The sequence below is a fragment of the Condylura cristata genome, unplaced genomic scaffold (assembly GCF_000260355.1).
Source record: "Condylura cristata isolate star-nosed mole 26May11 unplaced genomic scaffold, ConCri1.0 scaffold00012, whole genome shotgun sequence".
Taxonomy (NCBI): Eukaryota; Metazoa; Chordata; class Mammalia; order Eulipotyphla; family Talpidae; genus Condylura; species Condylura cristata.
The window spans coordinates 50870649-50895868 of record NW_004567113.1 but is presented as its reverse complement, the minus strand read 5'-3'; the positions used below and the strand labels follow the sequence as shown (position 1 = coordinate 50895868).

General features: G+C 33.8%; 1 protein-coding gene across 3 annotated transcripts in view; it reads right to left on the bottom strand.

Annotated features, from left to right (window-relative positions):
• Positions 1-25220, bottom strand: part of LCORL (ligand dependent nuclear receptor corepressor-like) — a 123920-nt gene that overhangs the window by 69829 nt on the left and 28871 nt on the right. For all 3 annotated transcript variants that reach the window (XM_004681385.1, XM_004681386.2, XM_012723986.1), the window contains exons 2-4: positions 19638-19703; positions 13738-13817; positions 12736-12865 (exon numbers count right to left, since the gene is read on the bottom strand). In XM_004681385.1, coding sequence (XP_004681442.1) covers positions 12736-12865; positions 13738-13817; positions 19638-19703 — 276 coding nt within the window. The remainder of the gene's footprint in view (positions 1-12735; positions 12866-13737; positions 13818-19637; positions 19704-25220) is intronic.

Genomic DNA, 25220 nt, shown 5'->3' with positions numbered 1-25220 from the left:
AAGAACACAGAATAGTCAACACAATGAAAAATAACTAAACCAGAGAATTGGCACTACCTAGCCAAGCTTCACTATAAAGCTCTAGTAATAAAGATATAAAGAGTATGACATGAAACAAGAATAGACTAACAGGGGACCAAAATAGCTGAGAAACAGAATCACACGAAAGATTCATCTTTGATAAAGGCACAAAGGTAACACATAAAGGAACATCTTTTCAACAAATGATTGAACAAGTGCAATCATATGCAAAGAAAAAAACCTAGATTTTATACGTCATTTACACACACACACACACACACACACACACGGCTCAACCCTCAAAATAGCTCATCAATCTAGATGTAAAACATGAATGTATTAAAAACTAGAAGTTAACAAAGGGGAAAATCTTGGTGACAATGGGCTTGGCGATTTTTTTTTAAATTTTATTTATTTATGCATAGAGAACTGGGGTACAGGCCGGAGGTGCAAGGGCGGTGAAAGGATTCACCAGAGACAGAGTGGGAAGCAGAACAGGCAGATCGATGAAGTACAGTGCTGAGGGGAGCAGTGGGTGGGCCAGAAGAGGTCTGCCACGCTTTGTGGATCACCTCAGGGGCAGGCGGGATCGAACTCATGTGGAAGTGGGCTTCTTAGTGCTGTGCTTTAACCCACTGCTTGCCACCAGGGAGGGCCCGGGGTTGGCAATTTTTATTTAAAATTAAAGCCCAATGAATGAAAAAAAATTATTAAGGTGGCTTTATTAAAAGAATAGTTCTGGTCTGAAAAACTAAGAGAATGAAAAGACAAGCTACAGGCTCAGAAAATATTTTCAACAGACTTATCTGAAAGGGTTATTATTTGAAAAATATACAGAGAAATTTAAAATTGAATTAGAAAGTGAACAATCCCATTTCAAAATTAGCAAAAGGTCTGAACATACTATTTAATATTTGTAGATAGTAAATAAGCATACAAAAAGATGCTCAATATCATAGTACTAAGAAACTGCAAATTAAAACATGAAATACTAACTCTCACCTATTAAACAGCCAAAATTCTAAATACTGACATCAAATGTTGGTGAGGATGTGGAATAACAGAAATTATTACTCATGTGGAATGTCACAGCCATATAAGGAAGAGATTTACAAGCTAACAGTCTTATTTTGGGATCCAGATATTTACTCAATGAGTTTGAAGCACACATATCTGTGATTGTGTAGAGCAGCTATCTGTTTAGAAATGCTAAAAAGCAATTTAAAAAAAATTGGAAGCAACCAAGATATCCTTTATTAGGTAAATGTGTAAATGAAATGGGGTACACATTAGTATGGACTTGTATTCAATAATAAAGTCATGAAAAGACAAAAGAATCTTTGCACACTCAGCTAACAGAGCAAATATAAAATTATGGAGATAATAAAAACATCAGTGTTGACTCAGGTTGGAGCACAACAGGGTAGAGGGGTGAATAGGTGGAAGACAGAGGAGTTTTAGGACAATAAAACTATTGTGCATGACACTGCAAATCACATTGTACCTTTGTGAAATCCATATAGTTGTAAAATATGTAAACAGCAAATGTAATGTAAACAATGGGCTTTTTTTTAGTAATATATCAATTCACTGTTAACAAATCAAACCAGTAAAAGATGATATGGGAACTCTAATTTCGGCTCACTTTTCTATAAATCTGAGATAGCTTTTTTAAAAAACTCAATTTAAAAAAATATAACAAAGTTAGGTCAAGTGGAAAATTCATTTGATTTCACATACTTTCTGTCCTTTAAAAAATTATTCAATAGATGGCACCAGAGATCCTTTAGAATAAAGAATCACAAGATGCTTTCTACAATTCATAAAGTTTAGCTTTAATGTTAATATGTGGTTAGTGCATTTTCACATTAATGAATATGATTGATTGTTGTTTAAAAAGATGCATTACATCGAATGAATTTAGGTGCAAATTATATCACCCATAAATAGGTAAATAATCATAAAAATCTAGACTTGCAGATCTGAAGAATTATGGAGCAAAAGCGATTCTACATTATGGGTAAATTTAAAAGGTGCTATATTCTTCTATTTAAAAAACAAATTCCAAACCACATTGGCACCTACATAGCACATCCATTTGACACAGACTGACTACTAGTAAGTTAACTCATTCGTAAACTATATTTCCCAAAGACTAAAAGCATTCAGTAAACAAGGCATCAAGACATTTTAAAATTCATTTTCTCATTAAGTTAGGACAGGAAAAGTAGTATGCCTTTCTAAAAAGCCAGGATGAAAATATGTTAACCACCCGCCAATTAATGATCACCTATTCACGCAAGAATTCAAAATGACATATTTAATATACAATTTTATAGAGAAAAAATTAGTTCCTCTGACTTATTTAAAAAAAAAAAAAACTTCTCCCCCTCACTAATTTACATCACTTTAAAATAGTGGTTTTATACCAGTGACTGGGTTAAAAGTCATTGACACTGCCACTTTGATGGGAAATGCAGAGAAGGGGCTAGAAGAAATTCCTCCAAGTCTCATGAGTAATAATAACTGAAATATCTATTTTTCTTTTTAAAGATTTGTTTATTTATGCATGCAGAGCTGGGGTCTAGGTCAGAGGTGCAGGGGTGGTGAGAGGATTCACCAGAGACAGAGTGGGGAGCAGAACAGGCAGAACGATAAAGTACACTGCTGAGGGGAGCAGCAGGTGGGTCAGGAGAGGTCTGCTGCACCATATGCCTCACCTGGGGAGGGAGGGGTTCGAATTTGCTTCGAAGTGTGCGGTTAGCTTGCAGTGCTGCGTCCTAATCCATTGCACTTCCATTGCACCACCAAGGAGGAACCAAAATGTCTATTTTTTTTTGATTCATTAAGATTTTATTAGTTTTTATATTTATAAGTTTATTTTTACATCATTTTGTACATTTTTTTTGCCATCTCAATTGTAATCCCCGTGGGTTTCCCATCACCAAGTCACCCATGTGCCATCACCATAATCCCGTGCACTTCCCTCCCCCCCCCCCCGGTTTTTATCCCATTCCCCACTCCACCCCCACAAAATGTCTCTGGTATATGGTTGTTCATTATTTTTGTTAAAAATGTCTATTTTTCTTAGCAGAGAGTGTGTGATTTAGTTTAATCAGAAAGAAGATTCTAGTTTCCTTCAAGTTCAAGCCTCTCTTTAATTATAAAATCTTTCCAAGAACCACCAACACAAGTATATACAGTAGACTACATATATTAAACAAATAAATTACAAACGAACATGTTTGGGGTGAATGTGTTAGTTTTCATTACTTGGTATAGCTTCATAATTCATTAAAAGTTTATAATCATATGTAATTAATATATAGATTTACAGTTTTTATAAAATGATATACCTCATGCCTTTTTAATCTCCTTGAACAACGGAGAGGTATAAGACTCATTTTAGGTTGTCTCTTCCCTGTGCCTATTCCTTAAGCCAAACACTGCTCTGGGATAGCATTCTAACTATTTTAGAGGTTTTCATACAGATTCTGCCAATACTCTACTGCAACTGTTTTCTTAGCATGTTGTACTATATATTTCTGCTGAAGGATACATTTAAATGAAAGAATCTCTAGCAGTATACTATGCCAGACAACTGTCGGCAAACAAAGCATCAAAAATATTTTTATGGTCTATTAATAAAGAAATGATACTTTCTGCAGTCACTGACCTATGTTAAGATGAGAAGATAATTCCTCAAAATAAAGAGGAATGTTAAAATAGCTAATTTTTATTATTTATTAAAGATTTATTTATTTATTCACACAGAACTGGGGTACAAGTCAGAGGTGCAGGGGAGGTGAGAGGCTTCACCAGAAACATTTTGGGAGCAGAACAGGTGACGAAGTACACTGCTGAGGGGAGCAGCAGGCGAGACAAGGGCAAAACAAGAGAGGTCTGCCACGCCATGTGGATCACCTCCGGGGTGTAGGATCCATCTCGCACTAAAGCGGTTGCAACTAGCTTGTAGTGCTGCATCTTAACCCATTGCGCCACCAGAGAGGGCCCTAAAATAGCTAATTTTTAAAAGCATAAGAGCAGAATGTAAAAAGAGAATGGCTAATAGAATCTGAGATTTAAAAAAATAACAATTTCATCAATGATTTCATTCTTTACCAAAAATCTGTTGTAATAAGAGGCATTGAATGGGAAACCTTTAGGACTTTCTTCATCATTTTCCAGGAAAAATGTTAACAAGCATGACACTTAGAATACCAAAAAAAATCAAACAGGGCACACACTTGCTCCAGCAATTAAGAGGTTTAACTAAATCATATAAAAAGGAAATTCCTTATCCATTAATAAGACTTGTCCTAAAAAGATACACTAGAGGATGATACAGTGGATCAACATCGGTCTAATTTAATATCAATAACCAGGAGTCATTTGACTTGGGTTTTATAAATTCAACACATATTTAGAATTTTCATTATGTCCAAATGAGGTTATATATTTATAAGTGGCAGGGCTAAATAAAAGTTTGACCTTACCATTTCAAATTTTTATCCTTCTATTAGACTACCTAATATTATAAAGTAATACTCTGTATAGATCTAATAATGATCTTGTGAATACAAATTTATTTTATTTTGTAAAACTATTGTTAGGCAAAACATTTAATATATACAACAGTTCATAAAACCCACCTTGAAAAATAAAGTTTCTGAGTTTCCATTGTTCAGAATAGTGGTATTCTTAGATTAATTTTTTTTTAAAGATTTATTTATTTGTACATACAGAACTGGGGTACAGGCCAGAGGTTCAGGGGCGGTGAGAAGATTCACCAGAGACAGAGTGGGGAGCAGAACAGGTAGATCTACGAAGCACACTGCTGAGGGGAGCAGCGGGCGGGTCAGGAGAGGTCTGCCACGCCATGTGGTCACCTCCGGGGCAGGCAGGAATCGAACTCATGCGGAAGTGGCTTTAGCTTCTCAGTGCTGCGCTTTAACCCGCTGCGCCACCAGAGAGGGCCCTCTTAGGTTAATTTTAGCGGTATTTCTAGTTTCTTTAGTTACCACGTGGAGGACATTAAAACTACGTACCTCCCCACAGGTTGAATGAATTAAGTACAGAGGCACTTTAACAGGTTAAGGCACATTCAACAAACATAACACGTTAGTAAAGAGCTGACAGTATATTTGTATTCATATTTATAAAGAATACATACAAATCAACAATAGAAAACAATCCAATTAAAAACGGACAAATGACTGGTTCTTCTAAAGAGAAGACACAAACTACCTAGTTATAACTTGAAAAATAATATTATCAGGGAAAAATAACATAAAGCAAAGTGAAACAGTTTCATACCCACTGGACAACAACTCTCATGCATTTCTAATAAGTGTACAAAATGATAAATTTCAGAGACTATTCTGACTATTTTCAGTATATATTGACACTACAACCCAGTGATTTTATTCATATAAGGAAATATAATAAACATTATAAGTGTAAGGATCTTTATAGCACACTTAATAGTAATTCCTAGTGATTTATGGATAAAACCTTTTAAAGGAATAAAAAAGTATAAAGAATCAAAAATTATTATTTCACTTTAATTCGGAATGAGTGGGAAGGTGTCAATAACACTAATTAAGAGGGAACATAGGAGCAAAAAGAACATGTTTAAAAAGGAAAAATAGATTAACTGAATTTAACATTCTGTCTGCAATAGTTCTAGGAGACATCATGGAACTTGGAGAGAGGCTGTGCGTCATCCAAAGAAATGGTTAACCAGAGTAGAATGATGTCTGGGGTTAGGAGAGAAGAAATGTATATATGAAGTCTGGTGGTATAGTCCTTAAAGTATAACATTCTGGGCACAGCATGGAGATCACCCAGACAGTCAAGGAGGTAGACAAGATTATTAACCCTTTTATGAAAGAATTCCTTTAATAGTATGATGAAGGTCTACTCAAAAAGTATGTTTCACTGCAAAAAATATGTAAGATTACAAAAGAAACCAACCATACTGGAATATAATTGTCAAAACCAAATTTTTATTACATTTTTGAGGGATTATTGAGATACACTGCTGTGAGGAGCAGGGGGCAAGACAGAAAAAGTTGTCTACTTAAACCAAATTTTTAACTGAGATAAAATGATGTATTTTCTTATATAAGATCTGGTAGCAACATGCATCTTGTTGAACATACCCTATAACAATGTGGCACTCAAAGAGAAATTAATAATCCAGTATGGAATGATATAAAGGAAAGATTGTATTATTTCTTAGGAGAGTATATTGAGGCTTATTTTGGTCTTCAATTGCAACATAACTGAGTACTGCAGGTTAAAGATGAGTCAAGATCACAAGAACTGCTTTCTCTATTTTATCTCCACTGGATAATAGTGTACAACATGCCAGTGCCCCCCTTGAACTAAGCACTGTATCTTACAGACCTATTCAGTGATCTACCATCAGGTATCAACAAGATATAACAAGTGACTCTTTTCTCTTCAAAGTAAATAAGGACTGCATTAGAAAATGAGCAATAAGTTATTCTGGTTTTAATTTACAAAAAATATGAATGAAAAAATATTCCTTTACTCTCATGCTTTACACAAAAGGCACTGAACAGTCCTGGAAGAGAATTATTAGAGAAAAATATATCTTCTTTTCCAGTCAAAAAAGCTAACGGATTCAAAGGTTCACAAAAATAAAAATAGACATTGTTTATGTTCCTTTCATTTTGATTTACTATGTCACCGATGAATATGCACTGTATCAAGAATAAATGAAGGATCAAGTGAATGGACACGTTTATTTCACTTATTTCATAGTCTCAATTGCCCATATGAATGGGGAATTTATCAGGTCAGAGGAACATTAGAGAAAACAGAACCTTAAACTATCTGCCTGTTACAACAATATAAGGGGCTTTTCAACAGAAGGAGTACTAAGGACAGAACAATTATCATAATAACTTAACACCAATATTATTTTTAAAGAAACTCTTGCTGTACCCCAGTTATACTATCACTTTTTTTTAATGGTTTTTACAGTTCCATCAGGACCTCTTTGGTGGCCCACGGAGTTAAGTCTCAACACTACCAGATATCAGCAGCCACTGCAGCATGAGTTCATTCCCTAGCAAGGGAGCCGACCCACATGGAGCGGCAGATGTCTCTTATCTCACCTGCTGCTCCTCTCAGCAGTATATTTCAATAGGTCTGCCTGTTTTACTCCCCACTCTGTCTCTAATGAATCCTCTTACCTTTCCCCACCCCCATCCTGTACCTGTGGCCTACACCCCTGCATAAATAAATAAACCTTAAAAAAAAAAGGTAGCTCCATCAATTCACACATGAACATGGATAAATCCTAGTCATTTAATTTCCGTTTATTACTTCATTAGCTCAGTCTAGCTTAACATTACCACTAAACAACAATAACTAAAGCCTCTATCTCATTTCTTACAAACTTCATTTTTAAAAACATTTTAAAAACTGCCCTGTTGGGCCCTCCCTGGTGGTGTAGTGGGTTAAAGCACAGTACTAAGAAGCTAAAGCCACATGAATTCGATTCCCACCTGCCCGGGAGGTGACCACATGGCATGGCAGACCTCTCCTGCTCCCCTCCACAGTATATTTCATCAGTCAGCCTGTTCTGCTCCCCGCTCTGTCTCTGGTGAAGCCTTTCACCACCCCTGAGCCTCTGGCCGGTACCCCAGTTCTGTATGCACAAATAAGTAAATCTTTAAAAAAAAAAAAAACTGCCCTGTTTATCTTACTATTGGCAATCATTCGTTAATTGTCTCATATTACATTATTTACATTATAGTACATAGTCCTTGGCTAAGATACTTATCCATTATTTCTTTATATGTAAAAGGAAAGGAGAATAATGATCTTTAAATCTCCTACCTACTTCAAAATGCTGTAATTGATGGGTCTTTAAGAAATAATCTGAAAGTGAAGAATGAGAGCTGTAATCACCTACTAATAATTTTTCAGAACTAGTATCTCTAACTCTTAAAATGTATTCCCTCTAGGATCTCTATAGTTTCCTACCTCATTTTATTTTTACATATTTGCTTAAATGTCATCTGACTACCCCTTTATAAAACTGCCACTACCACCTCTGCCCTGGCATACCCCTGCTCCTCTCTCCACTGTCTCTGTAACACTTTAAATTCATACATGTATTTTCCACAGATATATCTCCAGCATGTGTGTGAATACAACACATTTAACCAGAAATATAATTTATTTCTTTATGTTCTTAATCCTCTGACTAAAATATGAAAGTTCTTGAGAACAGGTTGCTTACCAATTGCATCACAGTGTAGCTACATAAAGTAAGGAATTAAAAATAGCCAGCAAGAGAAAGGGCTACAAAAGCATCTTTAATGCATGTGTATGCTTCAGTAACAGCAATAACACTAAAGAAAACATTAAGAGCAAAGACGGAAGTCACAGGGAATTTTGTTGATGAAAGACCACAAGTTCTAGAAGGCCCAGTAGAAAGAATACACATTGGTTATAAAGGGATATATGAGAGGGTCAAATTAAAGAATAAAAAAGGTCAGCTTGAGTTGACACTTGGTCTTTAACTTTTCATATCAATGGTACTGCAGGTAGAGGAGTAACTTTACCAGAAATATGAAAATCTTAAATCCAGTTATGAATTTCGTGTTCTTAGAATTTCATTTGTGGCCCTCCCTGGTGGCGCAGCAGGTTAAAGCACAGCACTGAGAATCTAAAGCCGCTTCCTCAGGAGTTCGATTCCTGCCTGCCCAGGAGGTGACCACATGGTGTGGCAGACCTCTCCTGACCCGCCCACTACTCCCCTCAGCAGTGTACTTCGTGATCTGCCTGTTTTGTTCCCCACTCTGTCTCTGGTGAAGCCTCTACTGCCCCTGAGCCTCTGGCCTGTACCCCAGTTCTGTATGCACAAATAAATAAATCTTAAAAAAAAATTTCATTTGTATTTGCCATTTAGAGATAAACACTTAAAAATGAAAACTTTGAAAGGAAAAGAGCCTGTGTTCAAAAAAGGCAAGGAAAGGTGGCGCAGCGGGTTAAAGCACAGCATTGAGAAGCTAAAGCCACTTCCGCATGAGTTCGATTCCCGCCTGCCCCAGAGGTGACCACATGGCGCGGAAGACCTCTCCTGGCCCGCCCACTGCTCCCCTCAGCAGTGTACTTTGTCGATCTGTCTGTACTGCTCCCCACTCTGTCTCTGGTGAAGCCTCTCGCTGCCCCTCCACCTCTGGCCTGTACCCTAGCTCTGTATGCATAAATAAATAAATCTTTAAAAGAAAAAAAGGTAAGGAAAAATATATAAGATCTGGCTACCAACTAATGTAAGGGTAAAGGCTGGTTAACAGGCAGTTTTCAAATAACTGAATCAAATATATCAAGGTCTTTAAAAGTAAAGGCCAAAATAGTAGTTACATGAATGCTAAGTGTATGTGTACATACAAGATATAAAGCAGGAAAAACATACTAGATTTTGGTGAAAGAATGATCACCTTATAATATATTTAGCATTATGATTCATTCATCTATAGTTCAGTTACTATGTGCATACTACCCATGTAATTTTGTCAAATTATGTAGCCTTCTTTAAAAGATGAGACATCTTCTGAATCACATGCCAGTGGCTTATATTGCACTTCAGGTCTTCAAAAACTATGAAGCTAGAAGTCAAAATAATTTAGCTTAAATATCATGGGGACAGCTTTGCAATTGGTATCACATATGTATATGCTCATGTTTATTGACATTTCAAAACAAATAAATTGACTGATATTTAAGCTATACAAAGCAATAAATTTAAGTACAAAGGAAAGGTAAACTCCATCTACATGCTAAATAATTTCCTTCTTCCAAATAGAACAAATGAGTACTAACAGTATGGACTATTACAGAAACTGAAAAACACCTGGAGAGTTTAAGCACCCACTCGTCATTCACTCACTCAAGAAATATCTACTTAAAGACCTAAGACACAAGAAATAGTATTCACAGATGATACTGAGGATTCCGCAATTAACAAGCAAAAACATGGAATTTAAGGATAAATGCTAGAAGCAATTCAATTTTGAAAAATTGCTAACAAACACACAAAACTGATTAAACTTCACCTCTGTAAATATTCCCTCCTCCCTTATTTTACTTACTCATTACTCAAAGAATATTTCTCACTAACTTCTAATTATAAGGGCTTACCAAAACTCATTTTAGCGTAAGTAGTAAGTTTACTCTGATCAATCACTAAACTATTTATATAAAGGAAAAATGGGAACCAATGACAAATACAGGTCACTTTTCACAAATCTACTTGAGTCAACCTAATACAAATAAATACTTCCAATCCAGTCTGCTAAATAGTAAAGAGGAAGAGTTTTTTGCTTAACCAGTTAAAGAATGTAGCTGTTTCTCACACAAAATAACCTTCATCTTCGTAAAATTTCTTTTTAAAAACTCAAATGCCCGTAACCCAGAAGTTAATCTCTTTGTACCTCATTATTGATACCAGTTAAAAGGGTAACAATTATCTACACCTGTTAGTAATGTTTTAGGATTAACTCCATCAGGTGTAAAAAGGGATAGTGTTCAAATGATGATATTGTCATTATTCTGAGTAGTGTGTTCAGCATTTACTATCATCTCCAAAAGCCATAGTTAGAAAAGACAGTAAATATGCTACAATAAAATAGTAAAAAATTTCTTGCTCTATTGGCAAGATGATCAGCATGCATATGATATGTTCCCCAAAATAAGCAACATAAAGATGCTAATATTACTAATATCCAGAATTCCTAAAAATGGCCAACTTTGGGGAAATTTCTATAATCAGATAAAGGCTTCACCAACAAGATGCTTCATCAATATTTTATTTGTTACCTGCCCCAAAGTAATTCCTTTTTAAAAACACATTTTAAACTTTTATTTTAAAGTAAATAGTAGATCTAAATAGATAGAAAATCAATAGCTAAGACCACCTAAAAGTCATCTTAAGCCTCATTCTAGTCAGACCACATCAGAAAACTGTGAAATTATTTTACTTGAAAAAAATTGAACAACAACAACAAAAAAAAGCAGAAAATAACCTATGCTTAACTGATGGACCATAAATGAAAAGGAAACAAAAATAAGGCCTTAAGAAAAACAAAAATACCAGTAAGAATCTTTCACTGAGAAACCTGGCAAACCTTCAAAGATCTTGAAGAAAACCAAGAAATTCCCAAATGAAGAGGTCACTAAATATCCATGAGCACTCACCCAACCATTGGTAGGAGACCTCTTGGAGACCCAGATGCTTGAATCAGCTGAAATAGTACCAAGTTTTTACTGATTACTCTTAACAAGGTAATGGAGCATAGGTTAAACTCCACACTAAATTCAAAGTTAAAGGTTATTATCATTGATAATTCTAGCTACCACCATTACAAATTACTCATAAGAAAAGGAAACTGAATAATGAGTTCTAAGGTGAGTGCAACTTGCTGTGTGCATATGTGTAAATGTACACATTTTCTCCATTTCTTAGAGATACAGGTCGGAAAATATAATTCTTGTAAGTATAAATATACAGGAAGAATAAAAAATTACCTATTAGTATGTTATGAAAATCTTAATGAAAGCATGTAAAATATTTTAAAATACAGATCCAGATTATTTTGAAAAATGAATGGTTCTTAAAGATAACGCTAACTCTCAACACTAATTTAGTAAGACATTAGAACTAATTTTTAGTTCCTTAAAGTTAAAAAGTATAGCTCTTAAACTAAGACCTTTTAATATAATAATGATTCTTAGAGGATTCTCATATTTCAGCACATGAAAGACTCATAAAAATAAACAAAAACTTCCTTTCTCAAATGTGTGGACTGTACCCAACATTACTGATACAAACTTATCAGTTTAACTGAAAATATCTGATATTACTCAGTTCCAAACAGAATAAAGCAGAATCAGTACCTAGATGAGAATACAGAAATGGATTTCTCATATTCTGGAAGCTGGCAGTTATAATCTTATCCTCCATTCTCCACATACTAATGATTTTATCTGAAAGGTGTATATAGTAAATATTAAGACACTGCACACTACTGCTGAAATGGCCAAGAACAAAAACTCAAAACATCCCATATTTCTATATTTTACCCCAGTAACTAAGACATTAAAACTTCTACTTCCTGATATAACTTCCTGATGTACATTACATCCAGTAATGTAACAAGTGGTTTTAGAAGCAAAAAAGAACACTGACATTTTAATGTCAAGTAAATACATTCAAACTGCCAAAGAAACACTGAAATCACAAGGTAGCTAATATATTCCAACCTGGCTGATTAACAACTTAACTATTACATTATAAAACTATATTTAAAAATATATCTACTACTTACTGAAGACAAAAAAAAAAAAAAAAAGTCTTGAGATCAGCATCAAAATAAGAAAGACCAGAGCATAAAAAATTTCCCTGTCTATAGTAAGAAAGTAAGATGTATAAAGGAAGGAAAGATTTCAGGATAAAATAGTGAAGAGGAATGCCTAATAGAAGACCAGGACTATGGTGATTGGACTAAGACTATAGAATCGTAATAGCCATTAAAAATATAAAGAAAAAGTAAGGAAAAAGAAAGCAGCAAGTAGGAAGTAGAGAATGAGATAGAAAAATACTTGTGAGAAAAATTCAAACATTTTAGATCTCTACTGCAAATTTTAAATGACAGAGTATACCAGCATTACCTTTCTTTCGAAAGAGTGCATTTAGGTAATTTTCTGCTTGGCATTCAATCTTTTCAGTGTTGGACTGGCCCTGAGATGATAATTCCTCTGTTGGTGTTGACTGTGAAGAATCAAGAGAAGGCATACAATCCTAAAATTGTAAGAAAACAGTATTTTAAAATAACTTTTTAAATGTAAACATGGTACTCATAAAAATAGCAAAACATTCTCTAAATGTTCAGTTGTTCCACTTTTTAAATATATCAAGTTAGACAGAATATAAAACTTGGAACTGGAGTGAAGAAAAAAATTAGCTATGAGGGGCTAATTACTTAATCTTTAGTGAAATTACAGTCAAAAGGAGGAATGGTGGATAAAGTTGGTAACTCAATTCACTATAATATCATACTTTCAGAGAGTTCTAGCAACTAAGCTAATATGTTTACTCACTAATCTGACCAAAATGAGTATAGGTTCTGAAGCTCTCATTTCTTCCCAAGCCTTTCTCACAACTATACATGAAGAATAGGAATACTACCACACAAGAAGATGATACTTACATTGTTTATTATGTCTCTATTTACAGTGTACAGTGATATCTGATCATTCATACACAAGGTAACTGTGATATACAAGATTTCAAGAGAAAGTAAAAGGCTAAAGACCATTATCACATTATCCTCTCAGTAATGATTCCTAAGAAATTAGACTATAGGGTGTCCTCAGACAAAACTAGGCTTCCAAGCTACCTAAAAATAAAACAGATTAAACTGAATGAACTTCATGAGCCAGAGAGCTCTGAAAAGGAAATGTGAAATAAGCAAAAAAGATGAGAACTTTGAGATTTTTAACTGCAAGTTAAGCTATTAGCTTTCTAACATAAGATTTTAAAATATTCTCATTAACAAAATCAGTATTTAAATCTACCTTGTATGTCACAGATTTTTAGAACAAATTAAGACACAAAATTGTGTTACCATTATGTAATTAGTTTAGAAATAATTTCATAGCACTACAACTTACACTGACTGCTTCTCTTTGTAGGTTACAAAATGAACATTTTTCATCCATAGACCAGTCAGTCAGTTCTTCTGGTTCACAGTCTTTAAAAGAGGGAAAAATATTCATTAAAATACACTAACTTTATTAATACAAATAAAATTCCCACTCTCCATAGCAATGGCTCATATGGGGGTTGGGGGGAGGCAGGGAGAAGGAACTAGCTACTAACAGTAAGGGGAAAAGTGACTAACTTTAAATTAAACTGACAAAATCTAGAAAGAAACAGAAAAGGCCATATGGAGAGATATTTTGCACTACTACGGGACAAATTAGCAAGAACAAGTGAGTTAGGAGTTAATTTTTCAATAGTAGGGTTTTGAGTATCATCAAACCATCTGAAAGACTCAATTTATCCTTGATATTAATTTTGTTTTTATTTTCACTACAAACAAAATCATAACAAACAGGGAAATATGAGTAAGAAAGGAGTAAATTTTGCACATCATAAAAGACAACAGAATCATTCATCCATACTCTTGAATATATTATCATTCAGAGTCTCTTACTAAGAGGGAGAAAACTCTGACCAAGGAAAAAATGTGGGAGAAGTGACAATACATATTCCAAGCTCAGGCTCTAAGAGACACGTCAAGTTCCTCCAGTCCTCTTAAGCTTCCATCATGCAATATCATAAAAAAAACTGCCCCATTAGCCTTTACTGCCTCAGTCTGGGACCTGTCTGGCATCATAGGATGATGTGATATCCATCCACAGTCCAGAATTCAGGAAATCAGATAACCCATAAAGCATGCAAGAGATTTTGGAGCATTTGTTATACAATATTACTTGTAACAAAAACTTGATTCATGTTCCCAACATAATATAATTTTCACAGATCAATGAAATCATACTTTTAAAAAAAATTATGGCTCATGAATAGAGACTATGAAAGGGACTTTACTGCTGAGATTTCTGAAAAATACCTAATAGGTCCAAAGATGGGCTGTTTTTCAAAAATGGTATTATAGTTTTACAAAGTTTTAGTGATAAATATTTTGACTCAAGGGACAACTTTGCAAACTAAAATTAGGCAATTCTGAGACTATCGTCACTTATCTTTAGTTATTTTAGGGTAAGTTTTCAAGGAGCTGTTAATTAAAATAAATGCTTGCATAGTTAAAGAGCACTGAATAATCCATAATTATTATCAATATCATTAAATTTTGATTGATTCAAAAGTGACTTTACATACAAATATTTAATAATTACTCTTTCTTGAGCAACTTTTGAGTTGAAATACGTAATAGTTAAGAAACTTTTTTTATAAATAGGAAAGAGGTTTTTTAAAATTAACTCAAGGCTAGCTTTATCTCTGTGTCTAGGTTTCTTTTTCATGTCATAAAATTAAATAAAATCAACAAAACACTCATTTTTCCCCTCTCAAAATTTAACAATCAATAATTTCTCTAAAATAAGCTATATCTCATTCTGAAATTTCATACTTTTACATGTAGGTATAAACTCAAATTGGGTCAAATAATGTACCTTGCAGAAAAAGCTTAGTTAAGAAAAAGTAATGTCATACTGAAACCTGGTAGCAAATGATTGATGAAGATCAACCTTTCCACCAGAGACATATATTCTTGGGTTCAAAGTCTGGCTCCCATCATTTCACCTAATCTTGCTTGGAAAGATAACAGACACTGAAACTAGAGAGCTTTGATACTGAACCACAGGCTTTCCACAAACTAGCTCTGACTTTGGTCAAGTTAACTTCTCTGAGCTACAACTTTCTCATCTATAAAATAAGGATAATAATTGTACCTTAAGACTATAATAAAAATTAAACAAAAACACAAAATAACAAGTCAAATAGATGTAAGTTTCCTTTTATTTAAAAACCACACTTTTCTTGATTATTTTTAAAAAATTCTTCAGTTTTTTTTTTTTTTTAAGATTTATTTATTAATACTTATAGAACTTGGGTACAGGCCAGAGGTGTGGTGGGTGAGAGGGTTCACCAGAAACAAGAGTAGGGAACAGAACAGGCAAATTGACTGAAATATAATGCTGAAAGAAGCAGCGGGCAGGCCAGGAGAGGTCTGCCACGCCATGTGGGTCAGCTCCCTGGCGGGGATCGAACCCATACTGCAGTGGCTTTAGAAAGCTTCATAATGCTGTGCTTTAACTCACTGATCCACCAGGCTCAGACCTGTCTTCAGTATTTTTTAACCATAAGAAATAATTCTGGAATCACTAAAGACAAAGGTCAATGAAAACTGAAAGGAACTAAGTTTTTCATGAAGGTCATGAAAAAGTAGTCATAATTGTTGATTTTGGGGAAACATACTGAACAGTGGGCAACATAATTAAGAAATAATTTTTAATACAAAACCACACACTAAACTATGCTGAAAAGAACAAGGGAGAAAGGAAAATTGTTTGGAATCCAATTACCCAGTGATAAAGGTTAACATTCCAATTTATATTTTATGCTTTTTAAAAAATTAGGGTTAGGTAATTTTTGGAAAGATCAATAAGGCTCATAAACCACTAGGCAAACTAGCCAAGAACAAAAATAATATAAATTCCTAAAATCAGACATGAAAGATGGCTTAAAGGTTTCTGTGACAGCAGGAAGAGTAAGATGTTGCTGTGAAGTGGAAGAAGAAGAGAGGCCTAAAGTAAAGGACTTTTCTGGGAGCACATGAATGATTAAAGTTTATGATATTCAAAACTTCTTTGAACACATCACTAAAAAAAGATATCTCTTTCATAAAGAAAAATAATCACTAGCAAGTCTTTTATTTTATTTCCAACTAATTAAAAATTAGCAATCACTCAAAAGCTTCTTTCAAAACCATGCAATCTGAAAGTGGCTTTCAATTGAATTAAAATATTAATCTCCTAAAACAGTAATATATAGGCATCAAAAGTCTTAACAACACACTTTGTACCAAAGTTGACTTTTAAGGTAGTGGTATAAAATTTAGAATATATTTTTCCATATCAGCAGTAGCAGGTTTACAAACTGTAACATGCCTACTTAATATTTAAGTTCACTGTAACCAAAATACCATGCAATCAATTTTAGAATAAAACATAACTTAGAGTAATACATAAGGTACTTCTGTTATCCATTTATTTAGTTCCTGAATTTTAAGGAGTAATGAAGATTTGGATTTCCAATAATTTAATTGAAATACACTATTTGATCTCACATATGAATTTATATGTCAAGAGATACCTATACTCATAGTCCTAGCATATACATATTAAACCATTTTCAATAATGATTAAAGAATAAAGCAAGCACACTTATCTAGAAGAGAATAGGAAAGCAGATGGAGATTCTAAAACTGATAGCTTCAAATGCCTGTTTAAAATTCCTTTGAAACATACAGTTGTGGCCCTCCCTGGTGGCGCAGCGGGTTAAAGCACAGCACTAAGAAACTAAAGTCACTTCCACATGAGTTCGATCCCCGCCTGCCCCGAAGGTGACCCACATGGAGCAGCAGACCTCTCCTGACCTGCCCACTGCTCCTGTCAGCTGTGCACTTTGTCTATCTGCCTGTTCTGCTCCACACTCTGTCTCTGGTGAATCCTCTCATCACCCCTGTGCCTCTGGCCTGTACCCCAGTTCTGTATGTACAAATAAATAAATCTTTAAAAAATACATACAGTTGTTTTCAACCTTGCACAGATACAGATTTGCTACCATAACTGATATCATCATTCTGAAGCTTTTCGCTTTTATGAGATTTTTCTTTTAATTCAAAAAATTAGGAAAAAGGAGGATAGCTCCTTTTAGGATAGCTGGGGGAAATTAGGAAATCTGGGGGTGAATAAGAACAACGAAATAAACATGCCCATGATAAAAAAAAAAACAAGAGTTCCAAAGCTTTAGCTAATCTTGTAACTCCCTCCCATTCTCTCAAAAAAAAAAAAAAAAAATTCACAAAAAGGACATAAAGTAAAAGATCTACCTGAATTAAAACAATAAGTGTTATGAGATAAACGGCAATGGGATATTAAATTAATTAGTTAAATATAATAGCTCCACAATGAAATGTGCGTGGTCAGTAAGACTGATGATTCAGAACTTGATACACCTAAATAACATAACAGTTAACAAATACAACAACTACACACTATATACTGCTAAAATAAAAGAATGCATACAAACAGAGTTCACACTTCTACAAAAGTGTTCAATGTTATCTCTGGGTCATGGGACAAGGATTAATTTCTTTGTGGCTTTTTCTGTATTTTAAATTTTCTAAAATGAACATGTGTTAACCTATATACTAAAAAAATACTATTCTAAAAATACATTTATTTTCTTAGAGCATTATGTCTCTAAGAAACCAATTTCTGAAGTAATATAAAATATATACATACATAGTAACTATATAAATAAGTTACAAATTGTAAACTGGGTTACCAGGAGGCAATTAAGTTTAAGTGCCCATTACTGAGATGAGGACAGCTGGTTAAGAAATGGAATGTGAAGAAAACATCAAACCTAGGTTAAATTCATGTTTCTTTAGTTTTTTCCTTTTGCTCATTTGTAAATGCAGGGAAATAGGTGAAATTATAATTAGTACTATTTATAAATGCACCAGGTAAAAACATTTAATTCAGTGTTAAATTTGATGAGAAATGATAAAGATAAGGGATTTTAGCCATACAAATGAACAAAAACATTTGGAACCTCCATTTGTAGAGTCATATTCTACAAGAATACCATTCACTTGACTGAAGAATGGTGGTTAGGAGAAATAATATTTCAAAGATACTTTCAGTTCTATGATTCATAACTCTACATTAATACTGAACAGAAAACTTTTACTATTCCCATATGACCTCCTCACTCTAAAGATTTATTTATACAAAAAAGAGAATGACCTTCAGAGAATAACAGATCTCAATAGAATGGAACCAGAACAGAAGGCAACAAAGCAATAAATAGCACATAAAACTAAACATATATTAGATTAAAAAAAATCCAATCAAAATTAAAAGTACAAAATCAGTATTAGCACTTACCCATTTTGTAAATCAACTATACTGTTAAGAGTTAAGATATCTACAAAAATATTTTCTCTAGGGCTCTACATTTCCAAGCAAGCAACAAAATAACTAAATTATGGTTTCACAGCAATTAAATCACAGATCAATACCTTCCATTGGAATTTATGCTAGTGCATTTAGAAGAGGAGGCTATTATAAATAACAGTATTATACATAATGTAAAACTGTAAACATTTATCATGGGCTTCAGGAGTGGCAATCTGAATTCCAGGATGCCTATATCATACATAGAGCAATAGGAGATATTTATTTATCATAACCTCTATAAATCCTCTTCAAGAGTAAGTATGAGAATGTAACATATAAAATAATAAAAACTAGATTTCACCACTGAGATAAAAATAAGCTTTGCTTTATATTTTGATTAGTGTACCAAAACTTATAAAATATCATATTAATATAAATGAGTGGAATAATTTTTGGCTTATTTTATTTATTCATTTAAAAACATTTTCCAGGGCCCTCCCTGGTGGCGCAGCGGGTTAAAGCACTGCACTAAGAAGCTTAAGCCACTTCAGCATGAGTTCGATCCCCGCCTGCCCCAGAGGAGATCCACATGGCATGGCAGACCTCTCCTGACCTGCCCACTGCTCCCCTCAGCAGTGTACTTCATTGATCTGCCTGTTCTGCTCCCCACTCTGTCCCTGGTGAATCCTCTCACCCTCCGCATCTCTGGCCTGTACCCCAGTTCTGTATGAATAAATAAATATTAAAAAAAAAACATTTCCAATTAAATAAAATCACAATCATGTTTAATATAAAGTTAATATAGAACTATTTTTAATTTGCAAATAGGATAGGCTGTAAAATTCTTTTTAAAAAATTACCTTCAAATAAACTGAGGTCTCTTCGTAGCCGTGGTCCATAAAGCCCTTCTAGAATACTCTCGAAACCTGTGTTTTGAAAGAGGAAAACATACATTCACTAGCAGATAAAGCTTAACTTTATAATAATAATAGTAAACTATCTGAATAATGAAATTATAAATTTAATATTACTATGCACTATCATTTTCCCTTTACGTTCACTAAGTTGAATTAGGCAACACATGCAACACAGCAAATAATCAACCAATGACAATTAGATATTACACTGTTGTAAAGGAATTAAAATATTCAAATTTTTACTACTGAAACAGATAAACACCTTTGTTATTTAGAAATATTACTAGATGGGCAATTTTATTTTTCAACAATTTCATAAAGAAATTAGAAAAAAATGATGTTACAAAAAATGTTAAAAATAGTGTTTTTAAAAAAAGTGTCTTTAATGCAGTGACAAGACTGATAATATAAGTATCAATGGGAATGCCAACTGTGTAAAGTAGGATGTGAGGACATATAAAATTTAAACCTACCTGTAAAAATTAAAACACAACAATCAGCTCATGAATTTGTATTACCTTGTTTTAAGAAAACATGACTGAAAATCTTGTCAAGTAAACGAAACCCATTTGTATATCAAGTATTCTACTTTCTGGACATGCTATATTTAAGATTTTAAATATTCCTTTATAAGTCTGTATCATACTAAATTTTTAGCAGCTTATGAACTGATAAACTTACAAGGCATCCAAAAGAAAATATCTAGGATGGCAAAATAACTAAGGAATCAAAAAAAAAAAAGTTAAGGAAGCTTAAATTAGGGAGGAAACAAAAGTAAATAAAGGTGGCTTTATAGATCCACAAAATGAAAAACAAATTTTCTCAGTAGTAGTTCTAAGTTGTAAAACAGTGGAAATATTCACTGAAACATTTCTTATAAGATACATTCTAAGATCATGTGTCACAGATAAAAAAACACAACTTTTTTCATTTAATAGAACATGAAGAAATCATGCACCTTACATCTGATACTGCTGTAGATATACATTTTAAAGGAAGGATGATACTGTGGTACTTGGTAACTATGTGCTTAGTAAAATCTTTGGGAAGTGAATTAATACTCCTCCTGGCAGGTGGGAATTTCAGAAAAGTGAATGAACTACTACCTTTAGAGAATTTTTTTTTAAGAATTATTTATTTATGCACACAAGAACTGGGGTACCGGCCAGAGGTGGGGTCGGGGTGAGAGGATTCACCAGAGAAGAGGGCAACAGAACAGAGGGACTGACTAAAATACACTGGTAAGGGGAGCAATGAGCAAGACAAGAGAGGTCTGCTGTCCCACATGGGTTGCCCTGGCTAAGGATGGAACTTGTGCTGAATGGAATGGCTGCGGATTGCTTCATAGTGCTGAGATTTAACCCCTTGTATCACCAGGCAGGCCCCAGAAAGAAGTTTCTTCAAGAATACTACAGAAAAGATTTTCATCATTGGGTAAAACTCTGAGCCCAAACTTTCCATTTACAAAGATACTCCAATTCTATTTTACTGTGATCAATAGGTGCAAAAAATAGTATTGCAAAGTAACAACTTTAGAGTTTTATTCTGTGGTATCTTGGACAGAATGTATAGCCTCTTCCTATACATTAAATTACTACTGAATTTAAAACATACACATTTCCTAGACTTATGCCTGAAAATAACACAATTAAGGACTTAATTCTTTTGTTCTATACTATTTCTCAACTCCTCATTAGATAAGAAAAATACTAATCCTTTAGAAATGTATTAGGACTGCATAATACTAGTAGTCCAAATGTAAACAGTTAGTTAAAAGATGTGTTTCCTGTAGGTTTATAACAACACAACTTAAGTTTGCATATTGACTTTGAATCTAGAAACACCTCTAAACTTCCTACTTATAATAATATATCTGGTGATTCTCTACACAAAAATATCTACAGATAGTTTGTTTCCTTATCCTAATTGCTTTCTTCTTTTCTATTCTTGCCTTTCTGCCTTGACTAGGCCTATAATCATGATGTTGAACATCAGTGATAACAGGAATCCTTGGTTTATACCTAATTTTTCACACATAAAGTTTCATCATTAAATATTTGCTATACACTTTTAAGACAAATACCACTAATTACATTAAAGATGTTCCACCCCATGTCTAGCTTGCTATAGTTTTTTTCCTACCATGAACTGATGAATCTATTGAAATGATCATGTCATGTTCCCTTCTTAACTTATTTCATATGGTGAGTTACAAATGAAAGTTCAGACTACCCTCTTCCATTCCTGGGAAAATGTAACATTCTCATGAGGTATATTTTTGCTGGATTCTTGTCCAGGTCATTTAAAATTTCTACATCTATGTTCACCACTGAAAATGGTCTATAATTTCCTTTGAAATTGTCAGTTATGATATCATTATACTACCTTCATAAAGTGAATAACAATATTCTTTCTTTTGCTACTCTCTGGGGGAGAAATTTAGGAAATGTAGGGTTCTTTGCCTGAGTATTAATGGAACCTATCCAGGATGTCAACTGGGAATAGTCTTTCTGAAGCATTTATGACTGACCAAATGTATTTAACTGTCACAGGACTCTTCAGATATTCTTTATTTATGCGTACAAGAACTGGGGTGTAAACCAGCAGTGCGGGGTGGAGGAGGTTGTGTGTGAGAGGAGCAAGGAGCAGAACAGGCAGAATTACTAAAACACTGCTGAAGGGAGTAGAGGGCTAGGCAGGAGTGGTCTGCTCCCTGGGGGCCTGGGATCTAACTCCTGCCTGCAATGGCTGGCAATACCTTGATAGTGCTGAGACTTAACCTGTGCCTCCCAAGCCCATAGATATTCTATTTCTTATGTTAAATAATTTCTCTAGGAACTTGACCATTTCAATTATTTTCCAATTTATTTCTATAAAGTGTTTCATTATATTCTTTATCTAATGTCAATACCATCTGTAATAATATCTTTTTTACTTTATGCCTTTCTTGGATCATTTATGTTTTCATTTTTCCCCCCTCCCTCCATCAAGCTTCCTTAGAAGAGTCTTAAGTTAATTTTTTGGGTTTTACAGGAAATTTTTTGATGCCTGGATCTTCTATACTGTTTAGTTTCATATCACTTTCTACTTGGGCTTTTGTTTTTTCATGCCATCCACCTGAGTTTATTTTGCTCTTAATCTTTCTTTTCTTGAAATAGATGTTTTTAGTTCATTCACTTTCAGATTCGCCCAATAATATATACATTTAAAGCTAGAAATTTCTACCTAAGTTGAATTCTTTTACATTGCATTCCACAATTTTGATACATCATATTTTTTCATTCAGTGAAACTACTCCCTAATTTCCATTATGAGTTATTTTTGGATTATTTTTAGTAGCATATCTCTTACTCTCCAAATATATAGGGACACTCTTATGTATTTCTAACTAATATTTTAAATGCCTGATATGATTTTAATCCTTTTAAGTTTTCTTAGACTCTTTTTATGGTCAATATGGATGACTTCTGAAAATTCTCTACATACACTTAAAAAATACGTAGTCTAAAAATTGTTGAATGTACATTCTATATTTATTAAACTGCTAATTGTAGTCTTGTAAACATCCCTATTTTTTATGCTTGCTGCTTCTATTAATCACAAAATGTTACATGAAACTGTTGCTTAGTGTTGTGTTTATAATTAAGAAGTGACCCAACATTGACTTTTGCATTATATTGACTAAATATATTATAATATTTAGTTATAAAAGCTTTCGTTACTGCTTCCATGATGTGATTTTCAAATATTTCTTTATATGCATTATTAAATAATTTAAAGTTATAAATATATATGGGTCTAAATTCCTTATTTACTTTTGTCCTACCAGTAATCCAGTTTCTGTAATTAGTCGTCTTCTCTCTTAGAAACTTTAGACTTATCTAAGTACATATGGTTTGGTTTGGTTTTGTTCTTTCTCACTATGGAAATTGTGCTCTTTATTTCTGTTCTTCTTGAGCTTAACCAAAAGTTAGGCTATCGGCTTAAAGTTAATCAATATGATTTCCCATTCTTCCAGAACTTAAGACTTCCTTCCTATATATAGTATTGCTCTGTCCAGAACACCAAACATTATGTTCTCTTATGTTTGCATACATATTTACCACTGTTTTTGTTATTCATTATTTACTGACTCTCAGAGCATCCATCCAGGATTATTTTCTTATGCTTAAAGAGCCTACTTTAAAACATGTTTATCTCTCATAATATCCTGATGAAGACTGAGTAAAAGTATCTAAATTATTCTCAAATAAAATTCATGCCACCCTCACTTATTTTATGTCTTTTTTCCCCTGCATATAGGTTAATTTCTCTCTACTATGTATATTCTACTTTGTAAATTTCCTTTATTGCAAAATCTACAGCTAACAAATGCTGATTGCCTATAAATATAAAATTTTCATACAATACAATATGCATTTCAAAGATAAAGTAGAATAAATTTGACACATGAGTACTTTCATTTAGCTAAGAACATAATCTAGAAGAGAATATTTCAATTAATCCAAATGATATCCTTGTGCCATATTGAGTTAGTTGCCTAGAGTACCACAAAGTCCAAGGAAACACTGATTTTATGTGCTGTCATTGTAGATTCGTTTCCAGAGCTACACATAAATGGAATCACAGAGCACAGACTCTTCTTAGTTTTGCTTCCTTTGATTATTAAGCTGTCTGAAAACACAATTAACAATAGCCTAAAGTATGTGTGTAAGAACAAGGATAAGAATTCTGCACACCTCACATTCAAAACTATAAAAGCCAGGGCCACCCTGGTGGCAGAAAGGGGCTAAGTCTTAGTACCAGGAAGCTATCTGCAGCATGGGTTCAATCTCCAGCCAGAAAACTGACCCACATGGTGCAGCAGACCTCTCATGTCTCGCCCACTGCTCCCTTCTACAATGTTTTTCAGTAGATTTGCCTGTTCTGCTACTCACTCTGTCTCTGTGGAATCTTCTCACCTCCCTGCACCTCTGGCCTAAACCCCAGCTCTTGTATGTATAAATAAAATAAACCTTAAAAAAATTATACAAGCTTTCAAAAATGATGGAGAACAGACATTTCAAACAAAAAAAAATTGAAAAGAATTCATTATCAGAAAACCTGCATTACAAGAAATGATAAGAGAAATTCTTTAGGCAGAAGATAATCTGTTACTATAAAGACATTTAGATGTACAAAAAGAAATGACTCAAAAAAAAGTAAATATGAAATAAACACAATATCCTCCTTAATTTTCTAAAAGGTAAATTACCATTTAAAGTAAAAATTGTGGCAATATTAGTTAATAAAAGAGATAATTTGTTTTTCAAGTCGTATCTGATTAAGAATTTGTACCAAAACTACATAAAGAAATCTTAAGGTTCAATCTACAAATAAAACATACATTAAAAAAAAAATGTGGGCCCTCCCGAGTGGTGCAGCGGGTTAAAGCACTGCACTAAGAAGCTTAAGCCACTTCAGCATGAGTTCGATCCCCGCCTGCCCCGGAGGTGACCATAGGGCGTGGCAGACCTCTCCTGACCC